The sequence below is a fragment of the Thermobia domestica genome, chromosome 12 (assembly GCF_964235325.1).
Source record: "Thermobia domestica chromosome 12, izTheDome1.hap1.1, whole genome shotgun sequence".
Lineage (NCBI taxonomy): Eukaryota > Metazoa > Arthropoda > Insecta > Zygentoma > Lepismatidae > Thermobia > Thermobia domestica.
The window spans coordinates 79,097,371-79,118,423 of record NC_137465.1 but is presented as its reverse complement, the minus strand read 5'-3'; the positions used below and the strand labels follow the sequence as shown (position 1 = coordinate 79,118,423).

At 36.8% G+C, this 21,053-nt stretch overlaps 1 protein-coding gene across 1 annotated transcript in view; it reads right to left on the bottom strand.

Annotated features, from left to right (window-relative positions):
• The window catches only part of ksh (transmembrane protein 167A-like protein ksh), a 171,903-nt gene that overhangs the window by 93,303 nt on the left and 57,547 nt on the right, over positions 1-21,053 (bottom strand). Inside the window, exon 2 of the mRNA XM_081733829.1 lies at positions 5,612-5,721. Within this exon, the coding sequence (XP_081589955.1) occupies positions 5,612-5,721 (110 nt within the window). The remainder of the gene's footprint in view (positions 1-5,611; positions 5,722-21,053) is intronic.

The window sequence follows — 21,053 nt, the reverse complement described above, 5'->3', positions numbered from 1 at the left end:
ATTGTTGATAGTGTCTGAAGGATATGTTAGATATCCGAAACCGTTACATATTATAATTTAAAATAAAGTGAGTTTTAAGCTTTGGTCAGTGTTTCTTTTGATAAAAATGAAAAAAGTCAAAATTTCCGTCTTCCCTAAAAAGCCGGCCTTTTATGTGAAAAAACCATCAAATCAAAAAAGCCGGCTATTTTGCATCTCTAGTCCCAAACAATGTCTTTTAAACATTAAGGAAAAGTATAGTAACGACTATCAACATGATACTTTTTTTTTTTCCACAAAAGTTACTCATATTTGGCAGGGACATATCTTTAAAAAAATTAAAAAATAAAATAAAATAAAAAAAGAACTAGCTTGAGGCCGAAATACACATAAAATATGCGAATTTCGCCTCAAGTTATAAAATCTTAAAAAGTTTCGGAGAGGGAATCGGGTCCCTTTATAAATACGCCCCTATTATCTGGGAACAACCAAACAGACGCGCACACAAAAGAATTTTCATCTTAAATGTCCATGGTGATTTACCGTTGGAATAGTTAACGATTTAAAAGCCACATGTTACAAAGAAAGCAGAATTGCCCCGTTACCCGTTCAAAATGGGATTTTCCCTAATCATTCTCTGCAAGAAACACTCGTTTTCATACTGTGTATTATTGTATTATGATTATTACCTTCCGTAATCGAAATAACAGAACAGACGCTGGATTTTACTTATTTTCACTTTAAATTAATTTCTTTCGAAATTTGATTTAAATCAACGATTTTTATTTAAAAAATCAAGTGATTTAAATCAGACTGATTTAAATCAATCCACCCTGATTAGTATCTTTCACATAAAATATTTGTGAATCTTTAACTAGTGTTCAATTATTTTTAAAATTTAAATCAAACCTACCCAAATCCTACATTAGGTAAACCTACATTCTAATTCGCGCAGTGGCAAAATCTTAGTACATCTGCTAGAAAAAAGAGATAGGTTGACTAGGGCCCCTGCAGAAAGATCTAATATGCTAGCAACGAACCTACTGGATTTCTAGGTCGCCATCAAATGAAATCGATTGTGGTCCTTGACGTATCACCTTTTGGAAGAGAGAGTGCGAAAAATTAAATTAGTTGCACTTGTGAACAATGTCTTACAGGTCTTGAAATACTGTAATTTGAATACGCAGGGGCGTCGTGTGGGTGAAATAAGTAGGGCGTTTGCCTCGGACCTCATAAATGGTACGACGCTACAGGAAGAGAGAAACTGTTTAAGAAAAGTAACAGTTTACTCTTTCTGATTCATCCTTGGAAATAAAACTATTTAGAGGTAATGAACGATCATTTTGTAAGGCATTCATTTTCACAACAGGATACTATTAATATCGTGAAAAGTATGCATAAAGTTACCAACGGTTACGTTAACGGTAACTTATGCATATATAATCTAACCTTTAACATGGCGACAATTTGTTTTAAAATTCACTTGGACTAAATAAGAATTTGTAGATTATTAAACTGTAAACCTGGTGGTCCTATATTCAATCGAGTAGAACACTGCGTATTAGAGGATTTCTGCAAATGAATTCGCCTCTAAGTTATTATATTTCGTCATAAGGCTGGAGTAATCGGTCAAATCATTGTCGCATCGAATGTTACAGTGCTGGTTACTGACCTTTTATGATTTATTCTATTATCACGTAACAGAAGCCTACCGCATTCTCCTTACCATTTCTATTACAGATGCATCTGAGAATTCAGTTTTCGGAGCAGCAAGAGCCAACAATAATAATAATAATGAACAAATACACGTTCTACTAGTGATGAAAGAATTATGGATAGTAATGAGTTCCTAAATAGTTTTTTTTTTCTTATGGATCAATGTAAGAAGAAATCATTTGCACTGAGGATGAATTACATTGGGAAATACATAAAAGATTTCACGCCTGTGCAACTTTTATTTTTGTTTAGGTTAGAAAGTTGTCGATCACCCCCATATAATACATATAAATAAAACTGGACGGGATGAGTAGCAAAGTTAACAAAATAAAATTAAGTCATTCAGTGGGATTCGAGCAAATTCAAAGGCATTGAATCCTCACAGAAAGAAACAACACGCACAACCATCGAAACAACTGTAGTTTTTTTTTTTTTTTCAGCTGTATTGATAGATAACGAACTCCTTAACAACCCTCCTTGTTTTTTTCTTTTTCTTTCTTTCTTTCTTCGAAAAGCGTGCATGTTTTCTATAACCAAATTTTCTGCATTTGACAAGGTATTATTTTGTTCTAAAAGTGTTATTACATTACGTAACGCAGAAAAATTCAGGAGCGCAATTATATTTGGAGAAGTATCAAAGAGTTGCAATTTCCAGCAGAGATGAAAAAAAAAACAATTGGAAAAACTCGGATTTTCTGCTTCGCTTGTTTGCTTGGGAAATTTTGAACTCTTTTCAAAATTCTGCTCTAAACTGATAAAGCAGACTTTGTTTCATTTCTCTACAACACAAAAACTCATTTAATTAGCGGCTGATACAGATAATAATATAAAAACTTGAAAATAAACAATGACTTGGTTTAGAATTGGGAAAGTACCAACTTCTGTTCATGGATCATATGCGTAATAAACTGTCCATCTGAGCGTGTCATTTCCAACACTCGAGAATATATAACCACCATCACGGTTTACTCATATGTCAGTCCTGAAGGTTTCTGAATTTTTAACAAGTGGTATTCAACATATCATTACGGAGCTCTCTCTTTAAAAAAAAAAAAAAAAAAAAAAAAAAAAAAAAAAAAAAAAAAAAAAAAAACTCTACGGAACACGTTTAAGCTAAGTCAAGCACAACTAACCAACAACCATGAATAAGTGGTTAGGTTTTGTGCTTCTATCGGGATGTCTGGGTTTCTCCCGCACTCGTCCATTCTGACATTTTTTTTCTTAATTCCATTTGTACTGCAAGTACTGTGAGTCCTGGCCGATTTCCTGTCTTACTGTTTTTAAATCGTTATTACTACCAGCACCGAAATTACGGAATTTTTAAAACAAACGAAATATTAGTTATGCCTTTAGTAATAAATTTGAAGCTCTGTTAAATAAAAATTAGGAATTTTTAGGAAAACTAAACAATAAGGAAAATCCCTCCCAAAATACTTTTCTAAATCCATCACTGATTATCAGTATAAAACGGTATGCAAGGTTGTAATCGGAAGATTATTGCTGAATATACAAACGAAACGAAATATTAGTTATGCCTATACTCAAACTTCAAGCTCCTCCCAATAAAAATTAGGGATTTTTAGAAAGAAAAAAAAAACAATCAGAGAACACCCCTCCTAAAATATTTTTCTAAATCCGCTAGTTATTATTGTATAAAATGGTTTATAAATAAATGTATAAATGTATTCAAGCTTGTATCCAGAAGGTTACTGTTAAATCATTACACAGCTAGAGTATAACAGAAATGTGGAAGTACGCTCTTGACGGATACATTGAAAAACATTAAGTTTAACTTACGTGCTAGAAGCTAGAGTACTAAGCTCAAGAAATGAAACACGGATGTTTAAAAATGAAATTATCTCGTGAAGAAAAAATGTCGATAACTCAGAAGTTAAAATAAAATTAAATAGCCTCTAAAACTACTTTCAAACACTACGTACTTTATGTTGACTTGAATTCGTAAAACATGTGCTCCATTCATCATAATGGTGAATTCCAAAGCGAAATATGGCATTTAGGTCATGAAATCTTATTTAATTATAGAGTACACTATAAGAAAGCTATTTAGACAGGAAAACCATCAAACAGGTTAAAATTTCCAAAATTTTCGTTTTGTTTTTTTCCCAAAAGAGCAGGCTTTTTATGTGAAAGAGAAACACCCATTCAAAAAAACCGCCTTTTTTGCATCTCTAATTTCCAGTCTGTTATGTGACAGGTTACAAAGTCACATCTACGTATTTCTCGTGATTATTGATTGTTTCAGTTTGTTCTCCGTATCGTTCGATATTTCAGTATATTCAATATTTAAATGGTTTCTATTTCGGTGACAATCCATGTTCGGCATCGATACTTCGATTTTCGCTACTGTTCGATATTTCGGTTTTTCGGTATTCAAAATATGCCGGAAGTCAGTATTTATTAATAAGTATACCCAGATTGCCATATACTGTATTACTGTTAGCCCGCGTACATTCAACTGTGGCAATCAGCACACATTCAATGAATTTTTCTCGTCATACATGAAACTTACTTCCACCCAAGTTCTCACGTCAGCCCTTATTTACTGTAACAGATAGCGCACATATGTGAAGACATATGAATTCGATATGTTAGCAAGAACATGTGCTATAAACATACTGTATATATACGTTGCATGTTATTTGGGTTGACCTCTTGTTTGTCACCCTATACACTACACCCCGCGTACGCTCAGGTACTAAAAAATATAGTGGGTACTAAAAAATATACAGGCATGTTTCCTACTTCAAATCCTCCCTACCCTTTCACATCGAGTTCTAGATGTATGTGTCACGAATACAATAGTCATTGTAAACACAAACAGATTCGAACGCTATGGAGGTACCAATAAGGGCTGTAGATATGCTTCCCCGAACGGCCCGCCTCTTTATACTGCCTTTACGTTTCCTAGCCCGTGACCATTACGCCCCAACAAATGCAGTGATACAACACATGGATATTTTTAATTCGAATGTGAAACCAGAACAAAGCAGTTAAATTGACAGCACAAACATTTTCCTAGCATTATTAGGATATTTTTAAAATATAGTCAGGAGGTGCAGGCACTTCTTAAATAGCACATTTTGACAAAAGACTGTTGGCAAAGGAAAATATCCGAACAATGTCTGCTATAAATTAGACACCTGTTAAAATATATGCCGGTACCAATAAGAATAGAAAATTTTTAATTTGTAATACACATATTCACGTATATGAAGACTATCTTCAGAAGCTTTCGTTATCTTCACAATATAAAACCGCTTTTACTGGAAATGCGGTATCAGGCGATGTCTGCGTCACAAATCCTTGCTCAGAAATTTACTTTATCTTTAATCGATAGAACTTAATGAAACATGCATGAAGATTGGATTACTTAACTGTGACTGCAAATGTTGGGCAGTCATCGATAATGAATCTCAGTGCGTAGTAGAAAAATCTTAAAGATAAATTTCAAATAATAGGTGCAAGATAAGGATGAAACAAAGTTGATTGGTGGATTTGAGTTTATCGTCCTTTTCAGCAGCCATGCTATAAGAGACGGACTTAGAGTTTAACGTAGATCTAAACCACATGAGCTCCTGCCGACAATCGAACTCGAGTCTCCCGCGCCAGGAGCTTGTGTTATCCATATAAGCACAAAGGAGCTTGTGATATAAGAAACAGTCATGAGCTTTTCCTGAGAAGGAAGACTGAAACGGTGTATGTTCATTTTATCCAATTGTCCCCTGATAAGTTCTGTTGGATAATCACGGATGACACAAAGAATAATCTCACACTGTAGGTAGGAGGAGAAAAAATTCTAGCAGTGTAAATCTCCGGTACAGATTTTCATATATTTTCAAGATTTCGTCAGTAATGATAGGTTTCCCTCAAACTAAATAAATGTTTGTTTACTCACCCAACTTTATTTCTATCCAACAAACTTGGAAAAATGGATCTTACATACGCACACGTGCAAATTAACAGAAGAACCACAGTCAACAAACTTTGAAAATTGAAGAGCGCAGACTGAAAAGGAAAAAAAAAAGGAAGAAAATTAGTACTTTTTAAAGTTATTACCGTCCTGAACAGAATATAGAACAAATATGTTAATGCCGTAAAGCAAAAGTACCAGGACCTGAGTAATTGAAAAGTGGAGTCGATAACCTACAAATACTAACGAATTAGATAAAGGCATTTGCGTTTGAAGTTTTTTTTACGTTCCACTATTATGTATTGTAGGCTAAAGGTAAGACATTATGAATGGAAGTGAATGATTATGAAACAATTAGTGAAATGAGAATGTGGAAGGAAACGTGATTAATCCCGAGAACCTCACGGACATGATGGTATAAAATCGAAGCAAGAACCCCCACATCCCAGAGGTGAGATTCTAGTACTAATCCACCGTCACCCCAAAAAATTACTCTGCGACAAGCGCATCAGGCAAATAAAAATGATGTTCAAGTTTTTCAACACATAACTCAATTTTGCATTTTTACTTTATTTGCATTAAAACAAACAACTTCCTGATTTAACCTACAGTGGATGGACAAAAATATGGGAACAACTGGTATAAAAGTAGCCATTTCAAACACTATTTGCGTCTGAATGGTGGGTGTCGCTGTGGTCAGCGGCACATCCTGTGAGGTATACAACCTGACCAATCAAACAGATGGACCAGTTCAGCGACCAGTCTGTGCAGGTTATTGTGAATCATGTCTCATCTGACAAGAGTTTCAAAGAGGAAAAATTGTGGGTACGCGTACGGTGCGCGTCACGCTTCCGTGATGAAATTAGCGGAAATGTTTGGTGTATCAAGAGGCACAGCCTCAAAGGCAAATGCCTACGAGTGTTCCGAAAAACCACATCAGCAAAGCACCAGCGTGGACGCAAATGCGTGTTGCATGACATACGCACATTGGGTAGGATTGTGACCAAGCAGATCACCACGGCGCCAAAAATCACAACTGAGCTGAATACAGTGCTTACAAACCCCGTTAGCTTCAAAACAGTCGGAAGAGAATTCCACAAGTAAGGTATTTCTGGCAGATCTGGAATTTTCATATCACTGGTGACTGTTGACCATGTTGCTATACAGAGACACTGGTGCAACACCGATAAAATATGACAATGGAGCAGTGCAAGACTGTCATTTAGTCAGATGAATCTTCCTTTACATTCTTTCCAACTGTTGGCCGAGTTTACGTGTGGAGAACGCCAGCACAAGCGTACGACTCAGATTGTCTGTTAGCAAGAGTGAAGTATGGCGGTGGTTCAGTGATGATTTGAGCAGCCATATCCTGGTATTTTTCCGGACCCATCATCACCCTGCATGGACATGTCATTGCCAAGGACTACGTAACCATTTTGAGTGACCAGTTGCATCCCATGGTGCAACTTTTGTTCCCAAATAATGCCGTGTTTCAAGATGACAGAGTCCCTGCTCATACAGCTCACATCGCCCAAGACTAATTTGATGAGCACGAAGATGAAGTGTTACATCTGCCATGGCCTCCACAATCGCCAGACCTTAGTATCGTTGAGCCCTTGTAGTCAGTTTTGGACACAAAGGTGCAATCCTGCTACCCATCAGTGTCGTCTCTACAACTTGCAACTGCTTTCGCGGAAGAATGGTACAATATCCCTTTGACAACCACACGCGACCTGTATTTATCCACTTCACGTCGACTGTAGGCCGTTCTGGGTGCCAAAGGTCGTCCTACTCGCTATTGTACAACATCCCTCTGACAACCACACGCGATCTGTATTTCTCCATTTCCCGTCGACTGCGTGCCAAACGTGGTCCTAATCGCTATTAATAAAGGTAACCTGCAATTTTTCAGGTTTTTCCATATTTTTGTCCATCCTCTGTATATTCATTAGCATAATCTCTCAACCTCCGTCTACCTCCACTTTAACCTATTAAATTTCAGCGCGATCGGTTGAGCACTTTTTGCTGCAGCGAAGTACAATTATTATATCTGTTATTCCTCGAGACAGTTCTTCTTGCAGTCAAGGCAACTAAGAATTCTTACTGGCCACAAAATGAGAATAAGAGCTGCACGATGCAGAACCCGCACCTTCCTCTCCTCCAGCTTATAAATTCCAAATAAATCCCAAGCACAGTTCTGAGACTCGTAATGACTTACGTTCACTGATAAGTTTTCTCTATAAATTTGAATTTTTTCAAATTTTATAACGAAATTTACGGCTTACTTCAGATTTTCTTCACGGTATACGAAATCCACGCCTTATTCACGGTTGGATAGGCACCCTTGTTAATGTTTAAAATTTTAGATTTGATATTAAACTCCATTCTCAGTTTTATTTCCATGGAAATGGATCCTGGATTGGAAACGCCAATTTTCATTAATACTCTTTTGGTGCAACTATTTAAAATGGACAAATATCAGAATAAACATTTTTTTTTTTTTTGGTACTAATCACTAATTTCAAAATTTTAGAATGGATTTCGTATCCATAGAGAATAGATTTCCTTTTTAGCGCAACGGTTATTCCCTTTTTAAATATCAATCATTTCAGTTTCATTCCAATACTTATACAACTCCAACAACCAATACTGTTATCCCATTAATCTAAATTTTCGCATCTATAAAATATGATAGATACAGATATCCAGGTTCTTGTTAAGATAATATCCCAGCACAGTACTCCTTGTATAATATTTGGTTACTTCAGATTCCGCGGATTTAGTCTGTTCATGAGTGATTTACATTTAATATATTATTTGAATAACACATATCAAATTCCCATTATAATTCTTTTATTGCTTATTATTATTATTATTATTTCAGGTAACAAGAATAAAGTACAATGCTCGCTGTGACGTTTTGTTAACATAAGAGAAAATATACAGTATTAATTATTAAAATTTAAAATTTGTTACATATCTGAAATATATAATTTTCTGAAATCACTTTTACATTAAAAGTGTACTTAACATTTATTGTTATTCTATTGTTCGCTTGTTTCTGTTGTACTAGAGAAGAAACACCTCCTCCAGTTCCCTTCCAGGCGGCAACGTACCAAGAACTGACGAAACGTTGCCACGTTGGACCGCAATGGATATACGTGCGTCTGCCTACCTCTCTGATAAAATCAAGGCTTCTAGAATCCCATGCCCCACTGGTCTCGATTGCTATTGGAGCAAAAATAAGTTTCTCGAGGAGGTGGTTGTATTTCCTTTCCTTTTTTGCCTCTCTACGTCTAGCAGCTTCTCCAGCATTCACAACAGTCAATGGGAGGCTTGAATGGGCAAATGTGTTCGAACATGTAAAATCCCACACTAGTGATTTGCCTCTCATCCAAGGTATTAATGTCATGCCGTCAGGTCGTTTACCATCGGAACAACAACAGCCTGACGGTTCACGAATCGAAGGAATTCCTGCCGTCGTGAGGGCTCGCAAAATGATGTCATTAATAGATGAATGTCTGGTGTTTCTGCCAATGCTCTTCATGCATGAGAGGCCATGTGGGCCGCGTTGGGTAACTTGATCCCCGCAAGCTGGACAGCAATGTGGCTCGCAAACAGCTGAACCTAGTCTTACGGCTATTGCGATTCTAAAGGTTTCAATAGACATAAGAAGACCTAATTGGGGGAAAGGTAACGCATTTAACCATGCCCCAGCATGAAGGGTTGACGCAGCAAGAAGTCTGGCTTTATCCTCTGGAGCAGCAACGAATTGTAAAAGAAGTTCATGGAAATGTGCTGCTATTGGTGTGTACCAAGATGCCTGAGAACCTCTTTTGCTGATTTCTGGAAGGTCCGTATCTGTTATATTTATCCATTTGCTAGAGCCTTCTTGAACTATCCCATCTGGGTCCAGGTGGTAACCTTAAGAAAGAGAGCCTCGATTAAACGCAGAGATCCGTGGTAGGAAGCTAGAAAGGTAGGAATCGCCAAGTCAACGGTTCGTCGAATACCAAGGCCTCCTAATCCAACAGGTAAGGATGCTTGCATCCAAGAGTTGTCACTCAAGGAGCACTTCAAAATTGACTTCAGACCCATTTTGAGGATATGATCATATTTCTTCAACAGTGGAGTCTCATTCCAAGATGAAAAGCACCGTAGAAAGTAGTTTAGGCGAGGGATTGACAATGAAGCACGTAGAAGAAAAAAGCTATAAATGGTTTCAGATCAAGAGAACCCTGGTTCCAGGAATTCACAGATCACCCACATGGCTCTGACCCTTGTCAACTGGCCATAAATCTAAGAAAACAAGAGGCGAGAAACAGAAAAAGAGATTGCCAAATGTCCACTTTTCTCAAGATTTCTTTGTCTTGAGTCACTCTTTTTGTGTTAGTGTGTTCGGTTATAATTCGCTACAATGCCAATGTTTTTCCGACCTTGATTAAACAATAACACTCGTAACGAGCAATATTTGGACAAAAATCCGGAGCCCGGGCCTTCTTCGCCAAGAACTCCGACGAAAGAAGATAATGTTGTAGTTGGGAGGGGAGCTAAGTTGCGTAAGCAAACGACGATGTTAGTGAAAAATGTGATTTTTTTTTTACGAAGTGTCATCGATAATGGTAGTGTCTTCACTTCCAAAAACTTAAATAAGTTATTAACTCAGGCGACTGGTATTAGCATTAGTACTATAAAAAGAATTTGTGTGAAAATTGATCTGAAAAACTATTCGACATCAACGAAAAGAAAGTTGTAAAACAAAAGCTCCAATTCGACAAAATTGACGATTTCACTCGTGATTTATTGCGCCGCACAGTTTTTGAATTTTATAAGGAAGACAAATCTCCCATAACGGAAGCGCTAATTGAAGCAATGAGGCTTAAGACAGCTGACACCCAATACAAGTTTCCATACCAACGCACTACAGTTTATCGCCTGCTACAAAGTATGGGTTTTAAATATAAAACCTCGGTGAAAAAATGTATTCGTAGTGAATCACCACATGTATTTGCATGGCGATATAGATACCTGCATACAAGGGCGCCCATCGGGGGGGGAGGGGCAAGGTGGGGTGCTTGCCCCCTCCTAAGAGGAAATTGTACTTCGGAATATCGAAAACCCAACAGAATTTTTACATTAGTTACAGCAAAATTTGAAACTACATTTGAAACGTCGCCGCTTGTATTTGCCCTCCCTCCCCCCTTGGAAACCACAACATGGGCGACCTTGCCTGCATAGTATCAATAATCTTCGTGCTCAGGGTTATGCAGATGTGTACCTCGACGAAACGTGGTTTGATAGTAACTCCTGTCGGATGAAGAACTGGATCAGACGATTCAGACAATTGTGCTATAACGAGTCCTGGGAATAAAGGTATTAGAACTGTTATTCTACAATGAGGGGGGCAAGGAAAAATAAGGATAAAAGTACCCATACTAATTTAAATCCCAAATAATAGGAGGCTATTTAACGTGGCAGCCAGTGCTAATTTCTATCTATACAAAATCAATCTAGATTTCCTTATGCCTCCCTCCACAATTTTGCTCTTTTAATTAAAAGAGAATGCATTCTTGGCTATGACAATTAACTATTTTAAAATGCTAAGTTCTCCTTTATAGGTAACGTTCTTAAAGGCACCATTAAGGTATATTTAAACCGACTATGCTACTTTCAATGAAATACTTTGTCTTTCAATAATAATAATAATAATAATAATAATAATAATCTTATGAATACAACCAGCACCTAAAACCCGCCTGTGGACAGTTCTGAATAATAATAATAATTGCAATAATAATGCTATGTTAAATCTATCACAGAAAGTAACAACATTATGTCTTTATTTTTCACTTGTTTTCCTTCCTTTTTTGTTTCTTGTTTCTTCTTCAGCCTAATGACATCGGACATTTGGCAACAACCACCAACCCTCGTCCTAACAAGGGGTGGGTTGCCCTTTTGGTAGTGGTATGAGAGAAGGCTCACATGTTTTGGAATTTCCTATACGTGCGCTGAAATCGAGTCAAGCCGAGACAGAAAATATTCTAAGTTGGTGCTGGGATTTTACAAAGGAAGCACATTTTCATGAACTTCTTTTACAATCCGTTGCTGCTCCAGAGGATAAAGCCAGACTTCTTGCTGCGTCAACCCCCCATGCTGGGGCATGGTTAAATGCGTTACCTTCCCCCCAATTAGGTCTTCTTATGTCTATTGAAACCTTTAGAATCGCAGTAGCCTTAAGACTAGGTTCAGCTGTTTGTTTGATAGCACAGTTGTAAATGCTTCCTTTGTGAGAGCAGCACCTAGAAGACAAACATGCTGTTTAGATAAAAGACGTATTCCTGGGGCAACTTCTCCAAATCTTCTGAATAATTGGTCGAATGTGATTTCATCTGATCCAAGAAAACCAACTTCGCATTTTGAGAAATTCAAATGTAAGCCAAGAACTCTAAGATTCCATGACCTGAATGCCATATTTCGCTCTGGAATTCACCATCATAATGGATGGAGCACATGGTTTATAAATTAGAGTAAACATAAAGTACGTAGTATTTGAGGGCAATTTTAGAAGCTATTTGATTTTAAATTCTGAATTATCGACATTTTTCTTCTCTAGATCATTTCTTTTTAGTCATCCGTGTTTCACTTCTTAGAGCTTAGTACTCTAGCTTCTAGCACATAATTAAACTTATGTTTTTCAATATATCCATCAGAGCGTACGTTTTTCAATATATCTGTCAGAGTGTACTTCCACATTTCTGTTATACTGTAGCTGTGCAATGATTTAACAATAATCTTCCAGACACAACCTTGAATACCATTTGATAGAAATAATCAGTACCGGATTTAGAAAAATATTTGGGAGGTTTTTTTCTTAATAATGTTTGGTTTATCTAAAAATTTCTAACTTTTATTTAAGAGGAGCTTCAGTTTATGAGTACAGGCATAACAAATATTTTGTTTCGTTTGTATATTCAGCTATAATCTTCCAGGTACAACCTTGAAGAACATTTTATACTGATAATCAGTGGCGGATTTAGAAAAGTATTTTCGGAGGGGCTTTTCTTATTAATGCTTAGTTTTTTCTAAAAATTCCTAATTTTTTATTTGAGGACAGCTTGAAGTTTATGAGTAAAGGCAAAACAAATATTTAGTTTGTTTTAGAAATTCCGTAATTTCGGGGTAGAGGCTTCAATCCGGAAGACATCCCCACCCTAACCCTCTTCGCAAATCCATCACTGCTGGTAATTAATAATAACAAAGATCTAAAAACGGAAGTCGGCCAGGACTCTCAGTACACGCACTATCTCTACATTCACAGATGGAATTAAGAAAAACTTTTGTCAAAATGGTCGAATGCGGGGTGGAATCACGGACTTCACGATAGAAGCGCGAAAGCTAACAATTCACTCACTCATGTTTGTTGTGCAGTTGTGCTTAACTCTCTCTCTCTCTATGGCCACAAAAACTCTCCACTGACTTTTGTCCTTACCCAATTCAATCCAGTTTCTACTCTGTATTCCTATTTCTTCTAGATCCATCTTAATATTGTCCTCCCATCTGGGCCTAGATTTTCCTAATGGACGTTTCCCGATTGGATTTCCAGTTAAAACTTTCAAAGCGTTCCTACTTTCTTCCATTCTGGGTACATGACCTCACCTGAGCCTCCTAGACTTGATGACTTGTTTGGTAAACCGTATAAATTATGTAGTTCCTCCTTATGAAGTTTCCGCCATTTCCCTTTCTCTTGGGTCCAAATATTCGTCTGAATTTTATTCTCAAATAATTTCAGTTTGCGTTCTTCCCTCAGCGTAAACGACCATGTTTCACAACCATAAAGCATAACAGGCATGATTATCATTTTATATATTTTAAGCTTTAAATTCCTTGACAGAATTCGCGACGACAAAATATTTTGAACTGAATAATAACAAGAATTTCCTCATTTTAGTCGACATTTAATTTCTTTGTGGGTATGATTTTGGTCTGGTAATACTGATCCAAGGTATTTGAAAGTATCCACTGTGTCGAAAGTATTAATTGACATTTAAACGCATTCATAATTTGCCGTAACTTCCTTCTATTTAGATTTCTCTGCATTTACTCATGTCCCTGCAAGCGTTTAATAAGGCCTCTGCATTTCTTTCGATCGTTCTATCAGATTTACATAATCAGCATACACCATAACCTGGTGAATACCATTCAACTCTAGGCCCTGGTTCCTATTTTTGATTTTTCTTATAGCGTACTCCGGAACAAAGCTGAATAATAACGGCGATAACGCATATCCTTGTTTCAGGCCAATCTCGACGTGGAAGCTCGCATTTTTCTACTCGGACTTTACTCTGGAATTCATTTAAACACTTAATAAATCTAGCTTTTTCGGTATTACAAATTCTGTAAGAATGTTGTACAATGTTTCCCTCCTTACCGAGTTGTAAGCCTTTCTAAAATCAATAAACAGTTGATGTACTGGGTAATATATGCCCATTTCTTTTCGATTATTTGTCGAATGTTAAATATCTGGTCGATTTCGACTAAATTCACACTGATAATCTCCAATAATTTCATCTGCGTATGGGGTCAATCTTATTAATAGAATGTTAAGAGAAATAGCTCGATAATTATTACAATCAATTTTGTCGTCTTTCTTGTAAATTGGAACAGTGATTGATTCTTCCACTCTTTTTTAAATGTATTCCATAGTTTTTCTTATTTGTAAAAAATAAATAAATAAATAAATAAATAAAAAGTTTCGTAACTATATGTTGAACTTTTTAAAAATTTAGAAACCTTCAGCATTGGGTAAACCATGATGGTGGTTATATATTCTACAGCCTAGGAAACCATACGCTCAGATGAACCGTCTATTACGTATATGATCCATGAACAGAAAATTCGATACTTTCCCGATTCTGAACAATCTTAACTAGCAGTCAGTGCATTACAGAATTTGGGAGCTTTACCGATTTTGCAGATCCGAAGCACCTGATAGGTGGTAATAGATTATTACCTATGTGATCAATCAGTGAAAAAATTGTTCGAAATATTCATACAATGTATATAAAAATTAAAACTTAACTGAAAAATTTCAAGAATATACAGAACCACCCGAAACGAAGCTCTTGATGTGCAGATTTCTCTCATGTTTTTCTTTACTTTGCTTCAAAAAGAGGGTGTGTGATATTTTGAAGTAAAACTACTACATACAATTTTGCAAGTTATTTGTGTATCAATTTTTAAAGTACTTATTGTATATAAGAGGTTAAAATATTATTATATATATTGGTTAATCCTTTAGAATTCATAATGTAAATATGTTAAGAATTTTAAAAAATCTTTTTGAAATTCATGGTTTATTTTCGAGGTTTCATATTATTATCTGCATCAGCCACTAACTAAATGAGTTCTTTTTGTTGTAAAGACGCCAAACAAAGTCTGCTTTATCAGTTTAAAGCAAAATTTTCAAAAAAGCCCAAAATTTCCCAAGCAGAAAAAACAGTTTTTTTTTTTCAAAACAGCCGTTTTTTTCCGAGCCCTTGCATCTCTAAATACCGATGCCAGGTACGTCTGCACGTGATGCTGATACAGAACTTTCTTTAGGTTTTGTTGGGAAATGATACGTCACTGCAAAAGTCTTCTGTCGAGTTGCTGCAAGGTTTTGATGCTTCTTGCTCTCTGAGTGACTAGTAAGAGCAGTACGTCCCACAGTGCCAAACGAAAATGTAGTATTAAACCACACACATTCTGCTGTTAATTTTGTCTTCCCTTCTTTTACCCAGCGAAATTGATCTTTCCACTTTCCTTTAAATTAGTTGACGGCATGGTTTATGTTAGAATCCGAAAACACAAAAGATAAATAATGGCAGCACTACACGACTATGTTCGATGATAGTTAAGATGTGTGCCTATGTAGGCAAAGTAAAAACGTAGAATCAACGATTGAAAACTGAGAGTCACGTCCAAACTAACTTTACCATAAAGGAAAAATTAAATATCTTCTGAGAATATTAAGCACTTGAGCCAAGCAATGGTTACTAAAAGAATTTCTAAACTTTATGCCGGTTGAACATTTTTGTAAGAGACGCCAATTCTTCTTACGAGACGTCGATTTTTAACCTTCGAGTAGTCGCGTCGCAGTCAAAAGCGCCGCAGGGAAATTATTTTTGATCGTGTGTTCATTCTGTTTGTCCGACATACTCCTCCGTCTAGCTAATCTTTCCCCTCACCTTCCCGAACATTCCTGCTCAATCACTCCGTTATCCGTTGTTTAGTTTAATTACTAGTGATTGTTTAGTGATTCTGCGGTGCTTTCCACCGCGCGCGACTAACCGTGTAATGTTTTTTCTCAGTGTTTCGCTCTGTACGTGACCTTTGCTTTGGAGATGTTTTAAGCTTTATAAACATAAATATTATTTTAATGGACGGAAGAGAGGTCGACAGAGTTAACAAACTGATAGCAAGTGTGAAAAAAGAGAAAATTAGAAATGAACAGCTTAAAACATCGGAGGGAAATGTTAGGAATGGACTATTTGGATAAACCAGCCGAGATGATCTCGTGGAAACTTTGTCTGAGGAAGATCATAACAAATATATATAACTGAGTGAACACGAAAGGCAAGTGAGGAGTCTGCGAGCGAGTCTGAAGATCTTAAGCCCAGAAATGACCAGCGATTCCCCGAATGTAGTGAGAGCACTAGAGGACGAAATAAGCGACGACGAAGTGTAGAACAGTGTAAATTTGAAGATAACCTAAAATAATTCAATGTAGTGCTTTATAGGTGAAGTTTCAAAATAACAGGACCGTAAAATAATTCAATGTAAATTTGATTTGATTTCAATTTAGCGCCCCTTTCAGCATCAAGGCTATGAAAGACGTGAACCTACTGCTTAACGTGGGATTCGAACCATATGAGTTCCCACCGGGAATCGAACCCGGAAGTCCCAGGCCAAAAACGTGTATGCAAACCGCTTAGCTACGAGTGAGCTCTAATTGAATGTAAAATGCGTTGTGAAGCTTTGTTTTAGTGTTATGTTTATATAGTATTTATTTTACTAATTTACTATTGCATTTCTAATTTTAGACGAACCAAAGAGTTGACAAGAACAAAAGATAGTCATCAGATTTAGAATTTTCAATAAAACCAGTGCGTAGCTATCTATCTAAGGAAATATGTAACAAAAAAAAAAAAAAAAAAAAAAATCCAAATAATAAAATAGTACATGTCTAATTGCAGGTTCCTTTAATAGTTATTACTGTAAAACTTATTATAATAATAAAAATATTATTCCCTCTTAATCAGAAAATATACAAAATTACGTTTCTAATACAACAAAAATGTTGAAAACTACATTTGCAACATATGTTCGTGCGGTCCTTTTAACCGCGCGCGACTACTCGCGTTACTTTTTCAGCGCAACTTCTGGAGGGTTAAGAAACAAATTTCTTTTTTGACCTTAGTATATTCATGCAGAAAATGCCAACTCTTCCGATACACGTCCGACGTCTTCAATTTCATTTTCAGTTATGGCTGTTGTTCCCGCTAACTTTGACGAGATACACAAAATATTTCGAAGTTTCTATAATATTCTTCCTCAATTTTCATAAATTTTCATTCGCTCCCTCTCGCACAGGGGTTGTTTCTTTGCGATTTCATTTGCTACCATTTGGAAATTTTCTAACCGACAGTTATCCGCTCAATTTTCTACAGTGTACTTTTATACTTTAAAAAAAAAAAAAAAAAAAAAAAAAAACCCGAATGGAAATTATGTTTAATAAAACAATATTTTACGAATGGAAATTATGTCTAATAAAACAAACTTACCAGCCTCCTACATCATAGACATAGCCATTTTTAACCAAACGTGTACTACAAACAAATGACTAACGAGTTGCATTCTAAACAAAAGAATGGCGAAATGCGATTTTGTGAATGATCATATTAAAATTTTCAAATCTAAATGCTGTGACACAAAGTGTTCACCTCAAGCAAATAAGCACAATATAGTCAAAAACGTAAATTCAAATTTCCCGACTTTTTCGCAAATTCCCGATCATTTTTTTTTTTTAAATTAAGATAAATTACCGACTTTCCCGACTGCTACAAATAACCTTATAAGAGCTTTCCTCGTTGTCATATAGCCTTCATTTCTATGTTATTTGAATGTTAATGAAGTGTAGATTTGGAATGATTATTCTATTTTGAAATTAAATTAACTTCGATTACATGTTAAATCGCAACCGAGAAAGAATAAAATTATAAAATGTAAAAAATATCATTATGAAATTTCGCAAATTAATGATTATGTATTAATCCACACACTTCAACAAAACGTACACTTGAGACCTGTATGACAGCATCGCGGCAGTAATATGCCAATATTCTGTTCGCACCAATCACTATAATTCTTTACAGACAACACGCAAAGCTAGCGCGTCGGCCCGTCCGGGTTAAATGAGAATTACTAATCAAAGCACTCAAAATAACACTGGTAAATACATGCCAAGTGGTTCAGGAAAGGAATAAATCATTGCTTTACAATTTTTTAAAAAATCTGATTTTTGATGTGCAGTTTTCTTACCATGTTGTTAGTTCAAAACAACCATTATTTTAATTTTAGTGACTTTAGGTTTCGAGTGGCAACCATATTTGTTTTCGCAGATGTGCGATTTGGTGGTGTTGTAAACGGTTACCGGATCTGAAGTATCTCAGCCCCTAGTTGTTCCATTAATGTGGAAAGAAAAAAAAATTATCAGCAAATTGTAAGCTACAGACTGTATTAGTCATTATCGTCCATGAAGTATAGCACGGTAAAAAGTAGGTTTGAAAAAAGTAGATCATTAATGTTAACAGTTCTGAATTGAGCAGACGAGTTTTGCAAGAAGGCAAATAATCAGGAAGGTGAGCTTTTCTGGATAAAGGTGTCTGATAGAGAAGTGCCTATTCACCAATTTTTAACCCTTAGACATGTCTGCCGTTTTTACAGAAATTATGAAAAATTCAGAAAAGTGAAAAAAGCACGTACTTCACAGGTGTATATATATCGGGTGTCAAAAAAATCCACCGACAAACGTCGCGAGGTAAATCCTCTCATACGAAGAAAAAAAAAGTCTTAGTAAACATGGGTCCGGAAACGCGTTGTTTCGGAGATATAAGGCGCCAAAACCGTGGGAAATGAATCTTCAAAGGCGTATATTTCAGAAACTATTCAACGTAGAGGGTGCGGTTTAAAAACTCACCAACGAAGTCATACCTGCTCTTGTTAAACATACATGTTTCATAATCTTGCAATGCCTGCGGAAGGGATTCCCGGATAATCTGCCCAGTGAAGATGGCTCGAAAGGATATGAATGGACGACTTCCTCACCCGTTAACAGTACTTCCTTGTACCAAGACGATAACTCAAACGTATACAAAATAATGGACACTTGTATACCTGCTGTGTGTGGTTGCATAACCGCCACATACGGATGATGCCCAATAATGAAGTTCGGAATATGAAGTACTGTGAATATGCAGTCGAAGGTTCGTAGTGAGGCACGTGCGGTGTTGCTACAGCATAACACACGAAGCAGAGTGATTGAGAGCTGTTGGAACTAGATGCAAACCCGCTATCAAAATGTACATAAATTATCGTGGACTAATGTATGTTAAATATGCAGCATTGTGGAGTATAGAATTAACATACGTAAGAGGCAGCTGACAAATGACCTCCTGGGAATAGCGATAATGTGATTCGCATATTAGTAGCATAGTTGGTGCCGTGCAATGCTGTAAAGCATAACCTCCAGACACACAAATAAAATACACAAAGCACAAAGACAGAAGAAGATGAGTCAATGCAGGAAATGGTGTTTGTAATTCACTTGTACCTTACAACGTCACGAAATCTACTAAAAATGTGAACCATTGACTTCAATACACAAGAGATAGCGTCGAAGCACTTCGTCTCGCACACTAGAAAAAACGTCGTGGTTAACACGAATTCTTGCGGAAGCCTCGACAATGTGGCCCACAAGGTCCAATTCATTCTCCACTGGTGTCTGGTAGACCAACTCCTTCATGTGTCCCCATAGGTGTCATATCCGGTGATCTAGGAGGCCATGCTACAGGACCAGCATGCCCGATTCATCGATTCCCAAACATATCAGAAAGTACATTTTGAACACGCCGCGGCCGATGGGGTGGACCTCCGTCATGCTGGAACCACATTTGTCGCCGGACTGCAAGAGGGACATTTTCTAGCAGTTCCGGGAGTACCTCTGAAAGAAGCACACTGTAAGTATGCATGTTCAGTCGTGGAGGTAATACATAAGATCCTACTAAGACATTATTCACTATACCAGCCCACACATTAACTGTGAATCGTTCTTGATGACTTCGGCGAAACATTGCATGCGGATTGTTTGCTGCCCACACATGCGTATTATGAGCATTGTAACATCCGTCACGAGTAAAACTACTCTCATCTGTGAACAAAACATGCCGCGCGAACTGCGGATTCTCCACACACTGCCGCAGGTACCATCGGGCAAATCGCACACATTTGGGATATGGATAGAAATGTTCTTCATGTAGGACGTTCCATACTTGCTGGTGCTGAACATGCAACACATGTCTAACGGCCTGCGTGCTTGTTGAGGGATTTTGTTCAAATTGGTCCAACACATTCTCTTCGAATGCTGGTGTTCTCACTGTTCGTGGTCTTCCTGCATCAGACCGGTGAATATGTAAGGAACCTGATTCTCGCAGCTGCCGATCAATTGACGTAAATGTAGTGTGATGGGGGTACCGTCGTTCTGGAAAAAGGTTCTCTATACAGTCTTTGTGCCTCCCTTGCATTTCCCAAAGCTGCACCATATGCCATATGCATATCACTTAATTCTGCCCAAGTAAACTCAATTTCCCACTACGGTGTTTTATAAAGCACAGACAGTAAGCACTGCACACAAGCACAGTCGCTTCCAGAATACACGTCAGTCTTCGGTAGACTAGCTTCTTTAGGTGCTCGTCTGTCATATGGCTTAGAGTCGAATCCCACTAACAGCATGACTGTTAATCAATGTTTATTTTATCTCTTCTATCGTATTTTTGTTCCTATAAACAGTTTTGGACGTAAGAAAAACACTATGTACTGTCATTTCAAGGACAATGTCTTTTTGTTGAATATTCTGGACTAATTAAAATTATCGTGTGAAACTGAAATACCTCTTACATGTTTTAATATTTAAAGAAGACCAGAAACCAATTTCCTTACACACAGTAAAATGATAATCAATGTTGTTTTTGTTTTTCAAGGTCGACAATACCCTCCAGAGTTCGACTGCGTGTGCATTTAAATGCAGCCTAAACCTGTTTACATTATGAGAATTAATGACATCCGACGACTAAAGTTCAGACACAAACGCAGGCGATCTTGCGGTCAGAGC